This window comes from Plectropomus leopardus, chromosome 9, assembly GCF_026936395.1.
Source record: "Plectropomus leopardus strain MGB_pleo_1.0 chromosome 9, ASM2693639v1, whole genome shotgun sequence".
Lineage (NCBI taxonomy): Eukaryota > Metazoa > Chordata > Actinopteri > Perciformes > Serranidae > Plectropomus > Plectropomus leopardus.
Genome location: NC_142184.1, coordinates 13,933,121 through 13,955,912, shown reverse-complemented (window position 1 = coordinate 13,955,912; position 22,792 = coordinate 13,933,121). Strand labels below are relative to the sequence as shown.

The following is a 22,792-nucleotide window of genomic DNA, read 5'->3' as shown; positions in this document are numbered from 1 at the left end:
TGCGCTGCAGCTCTGGAGGCTCTGGCATTGCCAGGGGCCATTCAGAGCTGAAAGAGTGGAACTGATGAGAGTTGTGTGTTTATGTGTGTGTATGTGTGTGTGGTCAGACTGTCTTGCTGTCATCTCCCTGTCTCCTCTTCTTATTTATCTATCTGTCGTCTCTTTATCCCAGTCCCTTTCGCGCTTCACTGCATTTTTTTTACCCTTGTGATTCTCTCTCTGTCTTCGGCTTTCCTTTTTTTTTCCTCCTTTCTTGCCCTCGTATTTTCCAGTAGCTTTGAGAATTTAGTTATCCCTCCTTCAACCTCCCTCTCTGTCTCCCTAGTCCTCTTCTCCTCCTCCCCCAGTGCCCTTGTCCTCCTCTCTATCCCTCTACAAAGGAGCGTTGATTGTGATGATGGTGGTGGGAGGGAGAGTGCACACTGGCTCTTTTGACAAGGAAATGTCAAAGTGTGTAAGCCTGTGTGTAAGTGTCAGCGTGAGTGTGTGTCGCTGTCTGGCTCTCAGAGGCCAGGGAGCTGATGTCATGTGTGTGTGTATGTGTTTGATGATGTGTGTTTGGCCAGTCATGCCAGCCGCTGGGCTGGCGCTGTGGCCTCAGAGCCCGGGGGATCAGGGGTTGATGTGTGGGGGTGGATGGGCTCCTCCAGCACCTCACTGTCTGACACAACTACACACACTGAGCAAAGGGGCGGGGGAAAAAGGACCACAAGAGAACTATCTCACAATCCGTGAAGCCACTGTCTTTGTGGTTGCCGGTTTGACTTTATGCATTGCTCTGCTGACGTCTCCCAGCACGTCTGCATGGAGAGCGAGCATGAAAACATGTCTGTTCGCTTGTTGGAGTCAGCATTGTTGTCTGAAAAAGAGAGCATTAGTTTTTTCACCAGAGATAAAGGCGAGTCCTTGATCACGCTTTTCGTGTCGAAGCCGGCTTAATCTGCCACATGTCACAAGAAAGCACTTAAGCATCTTTATTTGAATCAAATTATGCGTCATGTGCAGTCTTTGCTATTCACAAATTATCATGCTTATCTCACAGTGGCTTTGTGTGAGTCGCATGTCTGTTTCTGCATGTGCAGTTAGTGGCTCATATGTCCTCTGGCTGTTTAACAGTCTCACTGGTTTCCCACCTTATCTGTCTTACAGGCACTCAGGAGGTGATGCGTTTTCTCAGGTCATATTTTAACTGCATATGTTGACTGTTTATTTTAAGAGGCTGTTTGGAAAGTTATAAAGCCTGCATGCTGTCGTGAAGCAGGTGTGTAGTGTGTGTGTGTGTGTGTGTGTGTGTGTGTGTGTGTGTGTGTGTGTGTGTGTGTGTGTGTGTGTGTGTGTGCTGTATGTCTGTTGTATGTATATTAGTTGTTCCAGCCTTTTAGAGAAGAGAGAAGTGCTTTGAATTAATTCCTTCTCACTGCTGCTTTTGATCAAAGTGCTGTGTGGTTTAGCAGGCAAGTCATGAATGCATTTAAAGGAAAAAATAGATACAATAGAAAAAGGAAAAAGATATCATGATGTGAGTTTTGCCAGCCAGTCGTTACAAATCACACAGCGTTTGTTGATCTGAGACTGCACGTCTTTTTCTTTTGAGATCAGAAGATGACGTTTCCTGGATGCCGGCTTCAGTTTATACCAAGTGGCATCTATGATGTATTCAGCGCTTAAAGATAAAATCTGAAGTTTACTTGTTAATCTAAATATATTCTTCTAGATGGAGAACAAGGAGGACATTTTGACCCATTGTAACCCAAGAGGAAGTTATGTTTTACTCCATGATTTCAAAATGGAATGTAAATAAATCTCAAAACACATGACATGAACTGTTTAGTTGTCACAATGTTTGTTTGATCTCAGAGATAGGCCTGGGATATCGAACCTTGATACTATTTGAGTGCTGACCAAAGTGTGTCTGTGGCATTGAAAATCCAAAATACTCAAGAAGTGAAAGTTAGCATCAAGGGCTTTGTCAGATATGCCACATCACACATGTCTTGGTTTAAGTCACTTTGCTTATTTTACATTATTTTATTTCAGCAAAGCCCTGCCATGCCAAAAGATTGGCGTGTTTTGTTAAATGAAACTGATTTTAGAAAAGTACAAGACTGAGCAGCAGTAGCTCAGTCCTAGGGGACATGGCTTGGGATCCAGAGGATCTCTCGTTCAGGTCCCCGTATGTGCCAAGTATGGAGTGTGAACTGGCAGCGGATGAGGTGCAGGTTGCCGCAAGGCACCAAACACCCAAACTGCTCCAGGGATGACGTACTTTGACTGACTCAGTGCAACCCCAGAAAAAATGTTGGCTTTGAATGTTTCTAAAAACCATGGATATGTTACATTTGCATGTGTGTATGTAGCTAGTCGCTGTGGTTAACATTTGGTTAGGTTTGGGCACAAAATCCACTCGATTATGGGTAGGAAAAGATCATGTTTTGGCTTAAAATACTCAGTTTGGGGTCAGTCCCAGCAAGTGAAGCAGCTACTTTTTATGCTTAAACAGCCACAAAAAAAAAACATTTGGTGCCTAAAAGGCCACTGGAAAAACAGCAACATATTGATAAATAACAGCCAGTTTTGTGGTTTTTTGTTTGTTTCATGGTTCTCTGGCCAGAAAAGCGGTCTGCAGTTGTCTGCAACTTGCCAGACCTTTTGCCACTTTGTCATTTGGACAGAGAGGGCAGGGTGAAAAGCCATCCAACTTTGCCACCACCTCCAGATGACAAAGTCAGCTCACATATTCTGTCACTTTATAAACATTGATATGATACGTTTGAAACGCGTAACATAGGCCTATTCGTATTTGGACTGGCCGCACAGTGCCAACTTTTCCATCTGGCAACCGGACTGCCCTGCCCTACCCCTCTGAAAAAATGCATGTGTGGTATGTGTGTCTGTGTGTGTAGATGTGTAAAAGAAGGGATATGCAAAATGATACATTTCAACAGCCTCATAGGAATTTGCCTTTTATTTAAAAAAATGCGTTTGTTGATTGATGAACAAAGCATCTTCCTCTTACTTTCTTTCTTTCTGAAGACTATAGGGTCAACAGCCATAAATGCTAACATTCTCACAGAGCCAATGTTTACATTTATGTTTACATGCTAATGTTTGTCGTGTAACTCTAATGTTAACCATTTTGGTGTGAATGTTAGTTTTGCAGGAAATCAGTCATAAACACTGAGTCTTTACCTGATGCTGGTGCTTGACTGGTCAGGAGACCAAAATCATTAGAATTTATCCTTTGGGGATCATAAATGTCTGTACAACATATCGTGCCAATCCATTCAGTAGTTGGTGAGATATATCAGTCTGGATTTAAGTGTTGAACTGACAAACTGTCAAGTGTTTATTCCTCAAAGTAATGTAATAAAAAAGAACCATTTTGGTATTCTCAGGAAACTCAGTATCATACTGACAGCAGCAATATCCAGTTTTACTCACATAACAACTTTCAAAATGAAAATTAGATCAATAGCTAAACAAGTTTCCTGTGTATTAGACTGTTTACCTGTTTTATCGTGAGTTTTCTGTTCAGTGTTTATTAGTTTGTTTGTGTTTAGAGGATTTTTTTGTCGTTGCAGAGCCACTCCGGTCTATTTTTAGTTCAGCCGCTGACCTCATGGCCCCTTTCAGTCCCTCAGTGCCAATGGGACTGAGAATCTGGACATTCGCTTTCCGGATACTCACACTCAGAGGCGTGCGGGCACACAGACACATGCTTTACTTAAAAACAACCATGAAAGCGTGATAGGGAAGTGGGATGTGCCAAACTCATTATGTGGCATGTTAGGACGTTGCTAAATGGGGCCTGTTTGGTTTCTCCATAATCTGAGGTCACTTTGTCCTTCCAGTCTGCACTGCACATGAACTGAGCTCTGTGCCAACGGCCAGTGAAGTTCATTAGTGAAGCAGAGAGTACGAGGCCACCTTGCTTGTTGAATGCCCTCTTACAATTCTTCTGTCCCAGACATTCATTATACTCACAGATAGGCGCAAACACACTGTACTCTGTGTGCGCGTCCTCACAGACACACACATTCACGGACGCACTGTTTGGTTCACACAGATTAAGAATCAGCAGTATTTGTTATTCAACTATCGGTAACTGGCCCCTGATCTTAGTGCCTGCAAGATAGGTTGCCATAGCAATGAGTGTGACCTAGAGTCAAGTAGTCTCTTGTGTTGAGCCAGACGAGCTGACAGCCGAGGTCTGAATGTGACGTTAGGAGACCAGAGCACCTCGTAAATCTGTGGGAAGCAGACCATGAAACCCAGCGGTGAGAATTTGTCAAGTCCAGGGATGAAATGAAAACACAAAAGTTCGTCGTCTCCTCACACAGGATAAAATGTTGACCTGGAGGCTCAGTCTGGTGGTTCAATGACTGATTGAGTCTCGATTACCAACTGTGGCTCTGACAAGCAATTACAATTCAATTCACTTAGATTCAATTTATTTGGCACATGAAATAACAGGAATACGATTTCGGGGAAATGAAATCTGTGAGTTCTTTCAATGTGTGTGTGTGTGTGTGTGTGTGTGTGTGTGTGTGTGTGTGTGTGTGTGTGTGTGTGTGTGTGTGTGTGTGTGTGGGGGGGGGGGTTACACACATAGTGACAGGGCTAACTGTTCGCATCACATTGCTAATGTTACAGTTATTGACGAGTTTAATGTCAGAGTCCAGCCATCTCTGCATCAGTGCAAGTTCGTTATTGTTAGTGGCTCAGTGCTGTTGTGTTAGCTCGTGCTAACTGGGCAGAGAAAGCAGGAGGAGAGTGGCTCATGGAGACGCTTCTTCAGCACTGCATCAAGCAGCAGCAACATGTGAATGTTGGAAATCAACTCTTGCTCATAAACACTGAGACAGCAACACAACTACTTTTTTTTGCAATTTTGTTGCACAAAATAAAAGCCTATTAACATTGCAGCATGCATTGTAATATTTTAGAAAAGTTGTTGTGAAATCAGGCCTTACAGGCCACAGCAGCTCCAAAAACAGCCTGTGAAATCCTGGACGGCCTGAGAAAGGGAGATAAGTATGAAAGGTGCACCGATCCACCCATCCATTAAACTCTGCTTCAGCTGTTTTTGCTTGCTGGATACCCATGGCCTCATAGCAAAGAATTTGTTTAGCTCACTTGCTACATAAAAGACAATCACAGTCTGATAATGCTGATGGAAAATATAACTCCAAAAATATTACGCCAACCCTTCAGCTGCAGCCAAATTTTTTCTGTGCAGGCGAACAAGGACATGTGTTGATGAATTTCTGGATTTCAGTCAGTGCAGTAAATCTCCAAATATCCATGTCTCTAATCTGCACCTAAATATATATAACAATAAATACCATACTGACTATTTTCTGTCTGTCACTTTTTTTAGATGCACCATCCAGAAAGAGTGTGCTCAGGGGTTGTTGGCTCGCTCCTGGATCAGCATGGGTGACGGCCCCTCACAGTGTCCGTCCATGACCCTGACACCTCCGGAGATCAGCATCGCCGCAGACATCAAGGTATCATTAACTCCCTCCATCGCACCCATTTCATACATCAAATAGTTTCTCCTCATCAAGTTATGTTTGTAATGGGGACACTATGTATTTTAAGCAGATGAAACACTATGTCTCATGACCACCTTTATAACCTGACACCTTTCACTATTATTATACACACTATTATTACTCTTCAGCTGATAAAGTCATGCCAAATCTGTTTGCTGCACCACCCCAGCCTCCCCCTCACAGTATGTGCTAAGCTTTTGGGAAAGTTGACTTGAAGCAGCTATAATCGATATTTTTTGTGCACTTACAACAATGTGACAGCAATGTGTACTGGCTCACTCTTGCTGCTCTAGCGTTAGTTTTTAAAAGGTTAAATGAGGTGTGCAAAGTTTGATCATGATGTGATGCACGTTCAGTGAAAAGGTGCCAATGAAACGTGTGTGATTGTGGTTGTTCACAGTTTGGAGCGTTAGTAATATGATCAGTTCTGCGCAAGCGTCTTCTTCAGTTCACAAACTGATCTGAAAACACAGTTCATCATTTGTTCTTTCACAGTTAGTCGAATCCTGAGACACTGAGAGGTTCATTTACATGTAACAATTTTGGTGGTGAATAGCAAACCAGCTGTGTGTGTGTGTTTGTGTGTGCGTGTGTGTGTGTGTGTAAAATGAGAACTTACCAGTGGCACAGCATGAGAGAGCATGCCATACACAGCTGTTTTCCTCTCTGATGCATGTGTGTGAGCTGTGACTTTAACCATTTAGTGACGGTGATTAACTTGTTTTGATATCCAGAGTTCCCATAGTCATCCTGTAAAAGTTGTAAAATTAGAAAAACTGTTTTCCAGGCCTTAAAATGGTTTGGAATCGTCAGAAATTTTTGATAAAGTTTTGAATATACAGTTTTTCTGCAATTTTTACCCTAAATTATGTTAATTAAAATCCCCAAACATGCCTATGAAATATGTTCATAGTATTTCTAATTTAAAATCTAGGGCTGGGTTGCGTGACAGTTGAAACGTCACTTGTGTCATATGATACTCATAGAGCAGACCACCATTGTGTCATTGCCAGAGGACATTGCCCCTTTTGGGGGAAAAAATCTGGATGTCACACAAGGGGAAAACAGGAAAATGGAAAAAAGCTGTTGGGAAGCAGATTAAATAAGGCTTTCATTCTGAGATTTGAGCCGCATAAGATGCGTGAATATTCGCTGTCAGTGTGTTAAATGTTTAAATGATGCTGGTACACTTACTACTGATGAGTAGATAACGTTAACTCGAGTGGGAGGATGCAGCAGTACAGTCTGACGTCTCCAGCTAAATCTCAGCCTAGCGCACAGTTTTACACAGAGACTGTGCTAGAGCCGCTACAAGGTTCCTTCTTTATGCCTCCTTTGCATTTGTACACAGAATCATATGAAAGCGGCATTATCCGACTCCCGTGTGCGATTATACACTGCATCCTGGCATTCCACAATCAAAAGAGGCGTTATGGGCAGGACATGTAATTCAACAGTGTCGGCCTCTAGTGTGACATATAACATATGAGGTGACAGCTCTTTCTAAATAATAACAATGGTCTAACATTTCAAACACAATCATTCACCTTCTCTGTCATATGGCAGCTGATCGCGTCCTCTAGTGGAATCGTAGGAGCTCCTGGACCTCTTTGTTTTATTTGCAAACATTGACGGCTGTTTTTTAAATTTTCTGCAGTGTGGTCGCCAAAATAAAATGTAAAAAAATGTAATCAAAACATATTACACAGACCTTGTTTCGGCGCTGTTACTATCTCGGCTCCTGGCTCAGAGGCGAGACTCTCCCCCTTTCTGTGATGGGATGTTGTACAGAGAGTGCTGAGGCAGCATGATAGTGTGACATTTCCGCCTCGAGCAGACAGTGTAAAAGTGACTTTAGCCTGATGATACTTGGTGTTGTAATCAAACATACATTTTGAATGAATCACCAGGTATCAAAATGTACATAGATTGTCCAGATAGTCCTACCCATTTTAAAGTCAAATTAAAGTCATGGAAATGCTGATAAGTATAGCAAAGTTCTGAAAAAGTATGGAAAATGTATTGGTAAAAATGTGAAGGAACCCTCCATTTTTCTGAGCTCTGTTTGGCCCCAGCAGGAAAAAGTTACCTCTGAATTTCCAGCTACAGCTCCAAAACACACCAAGGTAACGTTTCTGAGATTTACTGGGCCAAATTACCTTAATTATGATGGACACTGAGAAAACTAATCTCAGCCAACACCATCAGATCTAATTTAAGTTTGGAAAGAAGGGTTGAATCAAGAATAATACAGTTCTGAAGCCCCTTAGCCCTGTGTGTGCAGAGGGCCCAGATTGCCTAGATTTAAAAAAAAAAAATTAAAATTTGGTGAATGGATTTGTGAAGCTGAAGTGTCCCGTATCTGATGATGCTATGTGGAAGATGACCCTAATCAGTACTCTGACACAAATCCATTTTAAACTTAATTTACCCAAAAATTTTCAGCCAAGAAATAATGTGTCTGCTCTATCAAACACTGCAGCGCTCTCAGGGAGCAGACTAGACTGTAAACTTCATAATTCAGGAAATCAATACAAAACTATTCCACGCCTTCTAACTCACAATAAAATTCAAAAGAAAAAAAAAGATTATTATTACACATTAATATTGCCTCATAAAATAACTGCGCCCTATTAAATTTTCCCTAACGCGCCTGGTTATGCAATTCAGCCATCGTGTAATTGGTTTGTGACATTTGTAAATCTGATCTCATAAAGGCTACAATATAATCGGATGTAATTATTTTTCATTATTTTGAATCCAGAGTGTGAGAGTTGAAATTGCAGGGTGCCTGTCCCGGTTTCACTCAGCCACAGGGCCAGTAAAAACAACTGTTTATGTCACTACATCCGCTCTGTCTCAGCACGTAGCTCAAAACGTCATCTCGGCGGTAATTTAATTCAATATTTTTTGGAGCACGTGTGCAGACTGTTTTTGTCTCTTGTATTATCTCTTGTCCAGCACCTATTTTTTTCATCTGGACATGCATGCTTTTGCAAATTTAGAGAGCTTACTCTTCAGTAGAGCGAGAGCACAAACTGCACACTGCTTTCTCTTCTGCTGGTCAGTAAGCACCGGACTTAACACGTCTTCGGATATATACAATGACTGTGCACTCTTTGGAACAGCTGTCTGGAGGAAATGATAGCATGCCTGGCCACGGCACTCTGCATCATATCTCTTTACTACTACACTGTATTTACTGTAACAGATAGTCATCTGATCTCATCAGGCTACAACATCATCTGATCTCATTCATATTTATTTTTAGGGTACTTGTTGTAATTCAGGGTGGGGTGAAAATATTGCTGTGTTTATGCCCTTTAGCAGCCACAGTTTATTTAGCAGCTCTTTATTCAATATTAGAAAGGCTGCATTTTCATCTTTTTGTTATGTTTGTTTGTTTTCAGATCTTAAAGGGGGAGGGTATTACATTCTTTTCAATGTCAAACAGATAAATATAGGCCAGGGTCTCGCTTTTTCATGAAATGAAATGAAAGATTCAGCCCTCCTACCCACCCCAATAATTTTCATGCTTTGCCTAAGTCAATAGCAGCACAAAAATAAATCACTTAATATACCATCACTGTTAGTAAGCATGGTAGGAAAAAGATTTACTCTGCCCCAATACATATTATGTCAAATGCAGTATGCTAAGTATATCATGATGTTATTTTACATCTTGTTGCATTTTGCAGTATGCAAGCCAGCGTGCTTTTCTGGCTCTTCTGACCCGCAATCCTCTATGTTACGGAAGATACGTCACAACGACTGAGCCGAAATGAGAGCTCTATGTCAGCTGTTTAACTGCTGACAGAAGCCGCAGTGACATATGACAGCGTATTAAAGTGACTGATTACCAGTCAAATGGTAATAATAGGAATATTAATTATTTAAGTGAACAAAATAATTATAGAGAAATGCATATTTAGGCTAATCTTGGAATATAAATTGTTTGAATCCACAATTTATGCAGTTATTACTTGAGGGTTAAACTACATACATTGCAAAGTAACAAGAGCAGAGCTCCCGCGGTTGAGCTCCACTTGTGGCGAGCTCCGTGAATAGGGTTTTCTTTGATCTCCATGGTAACGGATAAATGAGCAAGAGGGTCAAGATTGAGAGCACAGTGTTAAGAAGAAGTAGTATATCCTGGTTATGCACATACTTCATGCATCAGTACTTTTAAAAAGGCAGCTGCAGTATCTACTAAAAGTAAAAAGAATTAGTGAGATTCATAACGCACCCTGAGAATAGCTTCTGGGAAAACAAAAACGCTATCCACTTCCTGTTTTGGTTGCGTAATGGTTGATGCACTTTTTTGTGCGGTAAATCAAGCCTTCATTTTCCTGGAAGTCGCATCCTGTGACAGACATTTCATTTTGCAAATAATTACTTCAAAATGACAAGTTAGAGCAAAAGAACTTTTCTGTTTCCACTTTAAACAATGAAAACAACTGCTGATGTGCAGTTGTGTCTCTGACTAAGATTCATAAATTGGCCAGATGTGCTTCAGTTTCACATCTAATGCTGTATCCCAAACCAACTGAACACAGTAAGTCTAAATTTGAGTTTTGAGTATGTTTAAAAAAGTGACAAAAATATGTGCAAAATGTCACTGTGCATACCAAATTTGCTTGATTTTTAAGGGTGCTGATGGAGCTACTCACACCTGACAAAAAAATAGCAAATTTGTGACAGTGGCAAGACAGCTCCAAGAGTTTCTGTGAAATTAGAAAATGACACTGAATCATGAAAAAGTGGCTTGTCTTTTCTTAGACTTCAAATGCAGTAACTTCTCAAAGAAGAACTTTGTTTGCAGTCCATTGATGTCATTTCCTGTTAAAACAAAAAGTTAAAGTACAGTAATTTACTTATTCAAACAGTAAAAATAGTATTCTGTGGAGAATAGTGCACATAGCGTTGTACAGAATATTGTTGCCTGAAATTCCAGTGGTGAAACAATTTGATTTTTTTATCAACCACCATGGAGAGTGTGAAGGTGCGTCATGCCATGTAAGACTGGGGCGTTATCTTTAAGGTACACATATTATCATTATATTAATAACATAAACTGCACCATTCTAGCCATCTTCAGAGTTTTTTGTGTAAATGAAGAATAGCATGTCTTTCTGACTTGGACCAAACAAAAGCACAAAGACCACAAGTTTAAAATTTAAAAAGGCAGGGTTATTTTCACCCAAAATGGCCTTTTAAACAAATAACTGATGGCAACAGAATTAGAGTTTAAGGGCCCTTAACCCTTTGAGACCTGGATCAACATCAGTTTTCTTGGTCTGAGTTGAGATGCCTTTAACAAATATCTAAATCTTTGAACCCTGAGAAAATTGGTTTGATTTCTTTTGACAACATGAGAAAAAGAGGCATAGAGCAAGAAATGTCCTGCAAATTAAAGAAATAAGTAGATTTGGATTTTTTGTTTTAATTTAGGGGAAAATGTCCATTAAACTTCATTGATAATTATCAGAAATATGTATTTTAAAAATATATTAGAATTATTATTATTTCTTGAGCACTTTTTCAGATTATGTCTTTGCCTTTTTTCAACTTTCCTTTTTTATTCTAATTTTTAGGAAGTATTTCTTTGTACTTCATCTTTCTTTTCATTTATTTTTCTTTGTCTTTCCGTTTTAGTGCTAATTTTTAGGTAGTTTTTTTCTCATACTTTTCTCTTTTTCTAGTTTTGTGTTTTTTTAAATATATCATTTCTTATCAAGTTGCACATTGCCTTCTTTCCATATTTTTTAAAAGAAATCGAGTCAATTTGCTCAGGTTTCAGAGGTTTAAAGAGGGCAACAAAGTATAACTACACTGAAAAAATAAGGGTATTAACAGTGGGGCAAAACATATACTGGCTGATCAGACCAAATTAAACCCACAGGGGAGAACTATGTAGACCAGAACCAAAACTAGCACAAAGAAACCCAAATCCCCCCATGATGTCAGAGCTGTTAGTTTGGCCCGTGGGATGGCTTTCAGCATTAAAGCTGACTCCTCCCTCAATCTCAGCATTTGCCAGATTTGATCAGGAAGTGAACACAGCCTCAGGTAACTCAATGACAAGCAAATTAATCACTTGACAAAACAATTTAAACTAAGTGTGCACAATTCATCTGGAGAGCAGAGTGTTGTCAAGGTGCTAATAAATACATTCTGAGCCAAACAAATTGGATATTGTGTATAATATGAGTGACTGCAAAATAAAGGTAACTGAACATGTGGTAATGGTGTGTCTCAGTGTGTGAATCATGCAGCCTTTTCTTGTGTGGCTGTGGGCACGGCCTTCACACTCTCAAACAAGAAAAACACAACTGCTGTCCTACAACTTTTTTGAGTAGTGCCAGATTAGAAAATGAAAAAATGTTTGGAGGCCAGCTGCTTTTTACACCAACCAACCAACCAAACAAACAAACAAACAAACAAACAGACAACACTCAACAACAACAACAAATGCAACAGTTTCATCTTTAAATGAAAAAGTACTCAACTTTCCACTATTGCTGAAAACTGCAGCCTTCATTGTCAACTTCAGGCTCTTCAGCTGTGGCCATGTTTGTTACTTTGCAGGAAATATCTGCTGTTAGGTAACTTGTTAGTTTGCTTTTTTAATGTTTGTTTATGAAAACACAGTAGTTTCGCCCATGTAGTTCCTACTTTTTGTGTTTACAAACTGTATGATTATCCTGCTGTCATGAGGTGAAAGAAAATAAATGCAAAGTAATCTTACTTGATTAGGCAATATTGTGTTAATAATAAAGTATTTTTTAAGTCAAGCAGAGGGCAATTAAAAGCTTTCTGATGGCAGGACACATACATTTTTAAATACTTGAGCCTTGCACTGTCAAACAGTCGCTACGATCCCTCGATTCATGTGATAATTTTTTGAAGCAGCTGAAAACATTTTTATTCAGACAGGATTTTTATTAGAATGCATCATCCATTATATTTATTATCTTAAAATGTTTTATTCATTGTTATTTATGCGTGTTTCTGCCCTCATCTGGATTGTTTTTTTTGTATTTTTACTCATCAGCTGTGCTGTGTATCTGCTTTATTAATGTGAAGCACTTTGTAATTTTTATCTGTGAAAGGTGCTATATAAATAAACTTTACTTACTTATTTACTAGCTCACCCGGTATAGCAGGCGTCCCATGTACAAAGGGACATGACTGCCATAGCTTCTTGACTTCACTTGGGCATCCAAAAAAATTGCCGTCTTAACGTTGCATCTTGTGTTGAATTGATTTGGGCCACAGAGAAACTATCAAATATTTGGTGCTACAAAACACCACCACTCTGATTTTAATCAAACCTGGCAAGATAATATATTCTGGCAAAAAGAGTGCCTGCGTCATACTTACAAGACATGTAAACTGTTGTTTCCAAAATTTTCTTGCAGTCAGTGCATCGTGTAACTGAAGCATAATAGCAATATGATAATTAGCTGGCTGAGTTTTGACACTTGGAATACATTTGACCTTTAATTACAGCTCATAATTAGATGAGACTGAGAGACGACAGGTCATTAATTGGTTCATTAATGGCGGATATTTGCTTGTTATGTAGGTCAGTTTGGCTGTAATAGATCTACCAGCTGCCTGATCCACAGGCATCCTTCAGAGCCACAGGAAGCTCGCCTCAAGGTTGTCTCCCCAAACAGGAAGCAGCAGGCAGGAAGTCAGGGCCTCAGGCAGGAAATGATCAATTCCACCAAACAATGGAGTGGATTTTTAAGACATGTTAGCACATGTTGCTGGCCGCTTCAGCTTGTGCTATCGCTGAGCCACGGGATATGTCATCCTGCTCTCTGCTCACCAATCTTCCTCGCCCCCCCCCTTTTTTTTCTCACATTGAAATCATTTAGCTGAAATTCAGTCATGTCAGGAAGGTGTTATGTTTCTCATTATACGTCTGTCATACTTCATCACATAGCCACATTTAGTCGTGAATGCTGCTCTGTGCCATCTGTTTCTTCATTGCACATTAGTTTCTGTATTTCTCTGCCTGAACTCCTGAAGAGACTTGAAGTGATGCCAGCGACTACCAACTGTACATACACTGGATCTGAATATATGTGCGTAGGAATGTGGGATTGAATTTGTAATTAACTTCTGTAAAGATGAGCAGTTATGTATTTTTATGCTCTTATGTGTTTCTGTCGTAGTATGTCGGCATCCTGATAAATGGCAGTGTTCCTGATCTGGTCGGCTCCCGGGTGGAGTGCGAATATGGGCCGGGTGTTTCTACAGCTGCCACGGGACACCTGGACTACGGTCCGGCTCAGATCCAGACCTGTCCTCTCCTCCCTCGAGAAAACTACAAACCAATCCTCCCCGGCACAGGTGAGACTGAGAACATCCATTTGGCTGCGTGCCAGTGCTGCCAGCCTTATCTCTCCACAAGTACAGTTACAGTATTCTTTATTTACAAGGTGTTGAGCTGCACTAGAACAAATGTAATTTCCCCTTTCGTCTTTCAAAATGCAGCAAAGTCAGTGTAGCGCGAGGATGCTCCGCCGGTGTCTAGTTTGTTTTATGACAGCGATATCATCTCGAATGCTCGACACATGCTGCATTGTTTGCACGCCTTTGTTTCTGCAGATCATCTGACTGTTTCTGTGGCGATAAAAGTGAATGGCACATCTGTGGTATCTGGGAGCTTCATCATCTACGACTGCGAGAGGACTGGAGCAATACACCCCAAGACATCGTGAGTCACACATCCATTGTCAACGCTGTTTATCTCAAATCCTTGATTCATTCGGGGTTGGCAATGCTTGGCCAACTTACAGCCTTTTTCTGGTGCCCTATATTGAAACTCACTCACGTAGACACAGTGGATAAAAGTAACTAAGTTCATTCAGTCTGTCACTCAATCAATCATTTATTTTATTTTAGGTACAAGTCCAGCGAAATTTCATCCTGTCAGTTCTTTCAATTTGTGCATTCTGAAGTAGTCCCTCGTTGTGTCTTCTTACACTGTAGACTGCTGCTTCGTAGTTGTCCATATATCTTTGTGTGTGTGTTTATGACATCCTGGAGGTTTCTGGTAATCCGTGGTTTGTGGTTGTGGAATGATTTATCTGTAGTTTTTGGTACAGTTGTTTCTGTTGTTTTGCAAATTAAATTCACCACAGAGTCAGTGAATTCGTCTGTGTCGTTGGTTCATGTTGATTACGGCATCCTGGAACCGGCTTAAAAGGATACTTTGCCGATTTTCAACAAGCTTTGTATCAAAACAAATGGGAAGCATGTGTAGACGAGCCATGTTGAACTTTCCTCCATTTAACAAATGCTTAGATATCATCATCAGCCATCACCAGGGCTGACAATGACTGTGTAGCTGAAACACATTCGTTTCTGTTTGTTTTGCCCAAATTAATTAAATGAATTTATCTGTGAGGGCTGGTGTTCTGTTTGTTTTTGGCCCTGGAACGTGCTACTGGATCTCATGTCACAGGAAGCATGTGTGAAAGTCTGTTTAACTATATTGACCTCAACAAGATGGCTGCATGGTCGCTCCTCCCAAATACTGGCAGTAGTTCCACTCTGTTGGAGGCTCTGAACGGTACATAACAGTGATCCAGGGTACTGATTTATTGTGGGGAAGGGCGAGAAGAAACTGGACAGCATCTCACATTTCCACCACTGTTGCACGAGTCCTTACTCACCATAAAAGCACACGCCTCCCTCTGTTCTGTTAGATCAGTTTGTAGATAAACAGTCGCCTGGTTGAATGGTGCTGTCCAGGATGTAGCCAGGTTTTTAGTAAAATAAATGATACAAAGGATATTACAGGACTACAGTAAGACTACTGTACTCTACAGTTTTGAGGTACTTGTACTCTATATTCATTCTTTACTGAATTCCAGAAGGAAGTATTTTTAAGCTATCATAACTAGTTAAAAGTAAGATCAAGATGTAAAATAAAAACTACATGTGATAATCTTAAAGAGTAGGCTACATTGTTTAAAATTAAACTAGTTGTTCCCATTTTTTTGCTTGTGTCCCCTCACAAACAAAATATGTTTCTGTTTGGGGCCCCTTGTCGTGTTTCAGATGTCAATAAGCTCCAGCAACAAGTGATTTCCTCTCTTTAACTTTTCAGGTGGTTTCATTCATCATTTATGCTTTTTTTTTAAATTGCATCATCTCTTGGTGAACTGGTTAGATTTTGGTGGGTCAAGGTCACTACAACCTTGTCCAGTTCTCGTGAACGCGCTGTCTCAACACCTTGAGGGAATATTTTCAAATCTGTCACAAATGTTCACTTGGGCTCATTTAAAGCAGAATTTCTAATTGAGGATTGAGTATTTTCACAGTGTTTCATTGGTACTTTTACTTAAGTACAGGATCTAAGCACTATTTCCAACACTACTTTGCTTTGCAGGTGATCCCTAAAACAAGCCCAAAACACTATGATTAAAGCCAAGTTATAGCATCACTCTGATGTCATCTTGAGTCTGTGCGGTGTTGTAGATGTGCACACGTAAAGCTGGAAGCTGAAATAACAGCGGAGGCTTGTCCCTAACCTCTGCCTCTCATGTTTTTTCCCCTGCTGTCTATTTAGGCCTCAGCGGGTAAATATTGCCGACACGTCCTCTTGGAGGGATTATTGTGTATTTGGCTTACTCAAGGTTTCTCAGTGCAGGATCAAATGTGGGATTAATATGCTGTAAACGTTAAGCCAAAGGAAATTGGATATGTATGTCTGGCTGGCCATGTTGATGTTTGTTTTTGTAAAGGACTGCGACTCGTACGGCCTGGTCACAAAAAGGGCTTTCTCATATCTCAAGGCAATCCAGCTGGCTTCCTCCTGCATGTTGGACCATGTCAGAGGATCCACTTTATCTGATTGGCAGATCTTCGGCTTAGAGGAGCATTAGTGTGTGTGTGTGTCTGTGTACATGTGCATTATTGTGTGTGTGACTCCAGGAGATTGAAATCGTTTGGGTGTGTCCCTTTTTGTTCACTTTTTGAAAACAGTGTGGAGGTGTGAACACAGCAGTTGCAGGTACATGTGTGCAAGACTGCACCCAATATGTGCACATGGCCTCAGTGCTCGGCGAGGTTCAGGAGTGTGAAATTAGACGGTGGTTTGTTGAAGGTGATAATGAGCAAAGTGCCATTCTCACAGGATGAGCATTGGGCTGCAAACTGCGGAGCTGCTATACTCTGTCTGATTTTAATCACTTCAAGCTGTTTTTTTTAATAATCCCTAAAGAGAGTCTTATGAGCCACTTCCCCACAATGAAACTGGATAGCAGAGTCTCTTTGTTTTGAGGCATCATTTAGGCTTTTTGATATGTTACAGCTGAAATGTCTTTGTGTTGAGAATTTTTTATGTTATCTGTATGGGTGAGATCTGTACAAGAGGGACCAGGTGTGCGCGCATTCATGCAACAATACTCAAGGTGCATTACAAAAAGTACTTAACTGTTGGGCTCCAATTAAATAGTTTATTCCTCTAATTTTCTTCTCAAGGCAAGAGCGTGCATACCAACCATCAATATCACATAGGAAGACCTATAAAAGTAAGTTACTGCAAAGTGAATATAAGATTGGAACATCTGCCATCCCATGCTGCTTTAGTGTAAGATTAAATTACTTGAGCAAAACAAATTGTCAGTACACACGACGAGGTGAGACAATGTCAGTCACGTACTGCTGAATCTCTGCCAAAGTGCTGCAACTAATGACCGAGCTCATTATTGATTAATTCTACTCTTTATTTTCTCCAATAATCAACTAATTGTTTGGTCTATCAAATGACAGAGAATGGTGAAAAATGCCATTCACAAAGTCCAAGGTGACATCTTCCCATTGCTGTTTTGTCTGACCAACAAAGAAACACAGTCTACCATCACAGAAGACAAAGCAAAGCAGCTATTGTTGAGAAGATAAAACTTGGTAATGTTAGGTGATTTTAGCTTGAAGAAATGGCATAAAAGATTAACTCGTTATCAAAATAGTTGCAGATCAATTATCTCTTGATCAGATACTTGATTAATTGACTAGTTGTTTCAGTTTTGTAAAAATTGATGAATTGCTGCCCATATGAATCAATAAATGTAAATCTCTGATGCAGTGTAATTAAATGCAGAATAGCTACAACAACCAATGACAGCCAAGATAAATTTGACAAAGACAAAAACAATTTAACAGTTTAACAATTTGAGAACAATGCACGCTAGACAATAAAAATAGTGATAATAAAATAGATTAAAAGCTATAATAACAGCAATAGTAATAAAACAGAGTGAAATAAAAAAATAGATTAAAGAATTAATTAGATTAAAAAGACACAACAAGAATAAATATGATGGCATGTTGAAAGATGCTAGACTACCAAAGAAGATGCTATTAAGGAGATATTCTGCAGATTTTCAACTAGCTTTGTAAATTGTTACAGTGTGGGTAGTTTGTGTAAATGAGACTGTGGTAAACTTTCCTCCATCTAACCAGCGCTCAGATCTCCCTGCTCATCTTGTAGCTGAAATCTGAGCTGCTCGAGGGTGGTTGCTCAAACTACAGATTGTAATTCTGCATTTTCATAATCCCACTGCTGCAGACACAAAGAGCATGGAAGCAAATAGAGAAAGACGCAGATCAAGCAGTAAAACTAAGCCGTACTAATCAAATATAAACCAAGATTCTGATACATTTTAAACAGTTTCCAAAATATGTTTTTACTTACTATTTAACTGTGATTTGAAATAGTTTTTTTTACCAGCCAGTCACTATATTGTTTCTTGTGGAGTGGGAGCAGTTTTATAGGTGGTGCTAATTCATCTGGTGCAGGGCACATTCTGGTAGTTGTAGTATTTCTAGCTCCTCAGCAAAAGCAAATGCCGCAGCTTTTTCCCCCTTTTTTTCTGGTCATGTAGCACCAATTTCAAAAGTATTTGTATATTTCTACTTAATAGACAGCCTAGTTTTATAAAAATACCGTCCAGCAGTGCAATACCTCTTTAAGTTGCATTATGAAAAATTTAAGATCCAGCATTTTTGGAGCTTAATATGGACTGAAATTCAGAATATCTCATCTTCTTCTGATTTAATGTTTACATTGATTTTCTCTCCACCAAATTAATGAAATTGTAATGCCAAATCACTGGAATAGCCCTTTAGCTAGTCCCACTGCAATAATTCACAATTAAGATACTAGAAATAAGGAAACATCATCTACTGATGTCTTAAAAAAGAGATATGCTTATTTTTATCAGGGGAAACAAAATATCGTTAATAGTTTTGCAAGTTTGAATCTCATCTGCGTAGAGAAAAATTCTGATCTACAGATTTAAGAGCTCTTTATTCATGATGCAACATTTGTGTGCTGAATCAGTTTGTGTGTTTTTCTGTTTGACTGTGTTTGTGTGTGTGTGAGAGAGTGTTTAGACAGTTCTCCCATGACCCATTCAAAGTGGTCACTAGGCAGAGTGTTAATGACAACCAGACGACAGCATTCCAGTCTCACCAAACAGCCCAGTAGGACGACCACCTAACCTGCCCTCTCACACCGCTTCTCTCACTCTCTTTATGTCCCTCAGCCACACACACACACACACACACACAAACACACTCTTTCTCTGTTTTATTTGCTTTTTATGTCTCAAATTTTCCCACTTCTCCTTTCTCTTTTACCTCCTCTCCCTCGTCTGTTTCTGTCCGTTTGCTGCCCCGTCTCTGTCTCTCTCTGTCACTCCCCCTGAAAACTCGTCTTTTCTTTTGGACGTATTTCTCTTTGACAGAGACGTGATTGAGGATGTGTGTTTAACCGCTGTGTCCACTGAGAGGCCCTGAGAGTGTGAGCCTGACTGTGTACTTAGTGTGTGTGTGTGTGTGTGTGTGTGTGTGTGTGTGTGTGTGTGTGTGTGTTGTGTGTGCGCATGGTCATTATGACTCAGGGTGGGCAGTGTCACAGGGTATTTACTGTCAGTGTTAGGTCAAGCAGAGAAAGTGTGCAAATAGTGTGTGGTAGTGTAAAGGTGTTTTAGTGGGACAGAAAGGGAGTCAGGGAAAACAGAAAAGCTGCAGCTGATAAGAGCCTTGAGGGGCCCGTCTGCTTCTAATCACAACACACACACACATGCACGTGCACACACACACACACACACACACACGTTTCGATAACATTTCTTCATCCCCTTACACCCATCCCGCTCTACTCCCCCAGTCTAAAGACCTCCTCAGAGTGCTGCTATCGCTGGAGGCACTATCATTCCTGGTGTGGGACATCTGTCTCTTCCCGGAGGCAGTACAGTGACACACACCCGACTTACACACAAACTATACAGTGGTGTTCCAGTTAAGGTAGTTTAGTTTATTTGGAACACACACACACACGTTTGTACTTCATCCACAGCATCTTTTCAATTACACGTCTAACCATAACTCATCCAGACGGGTAGATCACCTAAATCACGATACTGCAAATGTTCATAGATAATTATATTGAGGTAGTGGCAGAAATCTCACAGATTAATCTCTCAAAAGCTCAGAAAACAAAACTTAAAATATCAGTTTGTCTAGATAACAACTTGTTAGTGATCTGAGTGAACCAACCCTCTAACTTAAACTCAGTTCTGTAATGTCTAATGAATCGCTGCCACTGTCATTCACTGTAAAATGGTATATGCGAACAAAACATGTTGTGTAAGTAGTAAACATTAAAGGAAAAATATCTTGCGTATATCAGTTACTCACCCTGTGTTATGTTCAATTTGCTAGAAAAAGCTTTGTTTTTCTTGCATGCCTCCACAGTGAATGAAGAATCCAAAAATAAAGAAAACTTTTGATGAATTAAAATGAAAGGAGTTTGCGTTTAAGAACAGTAAAACTGTATCAAATCATTTTCACAAACTTTCACACAACTTGTGCAGTATTCTCCAAGTCTCATTTATACACTTTTTTGCTTAGTACTTTCCAAACACATGCATTTTTACTCAAATCAGAAAATTTAAAACACGTCTGCATACGAGTAGCGCACCTGGGAAAGCATATGCATTTGAACTCTGCCTGTGCGTTCACTGAACAGTTTAAAATGCCTGGGCAGGTGCACTACTCAGTGGTGTGTGAGACAGTTTATACTGAAGTGTTTTGAATAGTAAGGTTTTTTAGCAAAAAATGCATGTGTTTTGGAAGCACTGAACATACATCTGTATAAATTAGACTTGGATTATACTGCATGAGTTCTGTGAGGGTTTGTAAACAAATGACGGGATAGTTTTGAAATTTTGCTGTAGTTAAATGCTCTTTTACTTTAGTTCAACGTAACATAGGATGAGTAATTGATATGAAATCATCATTTTGTGGGTGAAATATTCCTTTAAGTGAGCAGATTTATTCAGTAATTTAAGTTAACATTAGCCATCATACCAGACCAAGAAAGGCTCTTATAGCAAAACTGCTAAATGTATTGAATTGAGCAAAAGTTTGTATTTTTGCATTTGAACTCAAGTTTCAAGTTTATTTCATTTAAATGTAGAGTATAAAGCCTTAGATCACAAATTTGCCTCATTTGTAAGAAGGAGAATGTGCTGTTTGTTGTATAATGTTACTTTAAAGGATAAGGGTTGTGATAATCTATATTTTTGTTATTGTCAACAAATCCCAAAAATGTGTTTATCTGTCTCTTAAAACTTCCATGCCCTGTCTGTGGCTCTCAGTCCCAAGCCCATTTATTCCTGCTGAATGTAAACCTTTAAAATGTGGTCATAAATGTGAGTTTCATTTTTTAAGGCTAAGTAATTTTCTCAAACAGCTGGGGACGGTAGTTTATAGAAAACATTACTCAAACAGGAGTAAAACGTGAATTTGCTGTGGACCAATTTCAGCTGTGGATGTGGTGAAGTAGTGAGTATTAAAGGTAGCAAAACAGTGTGTGTGGGGGTGGACTCAAAATAATCTGCAGAGCCCATGTTGATCATAATGAAGGAACATGTCACCCAGTGCAAAAGTGCAGCTCACTGATGTGTTTTCATTAGGTGCTCCTGGCACAGAGGGATTATATCAGGCTTTAGATACACGGGCAATACTTGTTAGCAGGATGAGGTCATGGTTTTAGTGTTTTCATGAGATTTGTTAACAATTACAAAAATATCCCCAGATTTATCCTTAACTGAAGATCAGGTAAAAGCTGTCAAACATCATGTTGACAAAACAAGGACTGACAGAAATCTGCAGCTTTTAGACTCTGCACTCCCAATATCAATTCCTAAAGAAAGCATGTCTTTAACCTGTATATTTGGGCATTTTTGGACAAATGAGCATAAACTTTATGGAGTCTGTACCTGATGGAGCAACATGCCAAAATGTCCAAACTTAGGAGCTGTTAAACTCCAAATTGTACTCAGAAAGATGGAAATACAGACGCTGTTACACACACTGCGAGTGTTTTGTTTCATCCCAGCAGTTTTGGCCCAGTGTGACCTCCCGGCTGGCTGTGTTGTAACTGTGGAATGAATGTGCCTGCTACTGTGACTAATCATTGCTTCCTTTTACTATAGTTAAACTCTGACGCCTGTAATCAGTTCAGCCACTCAGTTTGTGTAACTCTCAAAATAGGCCACATACTCAACTTTTGAAAAGACTGTGTAGATCAAGATGGGGATAACATTGGAGATTTGGCTCAGTTAGATTCTTGTATCTCAACTCTTTCCATGTGTCTGTGTCTGTCTATGTCAGATGTGTGAGCTGCCTGAGCACCAGGTGGAAGTGCTACTGGGACCCTGACAGCCACCTATGTGTCTCCAGTAAAGATGAGTCAAAGCACAACCTGCTGGAGGTGAGTAATTCTGCTTCTTCATTAATCCATCAATTGAACAGACGCCTGCAGGATCTCATAACATCAAGATCCTATAAGTCAGAGCCTCAGACATGATCCAGACTCTGCTGTCCAACCACTGCTGTAATGATCTGAGTCCAGACGGGTTAGGCAAGAGCAATCATGTGGTAATTCAGTATGAGGTTACAAGTGTCTCAACCGCATCGTGTAGAGAAATGTTGAAACTATAAAATCTCAGGAGGTTCTGGTTTAACCGAGTCCTCACAGGGTGATGTAGCATTTTAAAACTCCTCTAAAGTTTCTCTTTTGGCAGTTTGATATCTCAGCATGTCGAAGGGTAGATTCACTGCGCCCCTATTTTTTTTACAGGAGAATTATCGCAAAATGTCAAGACTGCTTGTTGCCAGCAGTGAGATAAATCTACACC

General features: G+C 39.9%; 1 protein-coding gene across 1 annotated transcript in view; it reads left to right on the top strand.

Annotated features, from left to right (window-relative positions):
- plxnd1 (plexin D1) overlaps window positions 1-22,792 on the top strand; it is a 125,758-nt gene that overhangs the window by 12,073 nt on the left and 90,893 nt on the right. Inside the window, exons 5-8 of the mRNA XM_042491788.2 lie at window positions 5,381-5,510; window positions 13,745-13,922; window positions 14,181-14,289; window positions 22,266-22,365. Of these exons, the coding sequence (XP_042347722.2) occupies window positions 5,381-5,510; window positions 13,745-13,922; window positions 14,181-14,289; window positions 22,266-22,365 (517 nt within the window). The remainder of the gene's footprint in view (window positions 1-5,380; window positions 5,511-13,744; window positions 13,923-14,180; window positions 14,290-22,265; window positions 22,366-22,792) is intronic.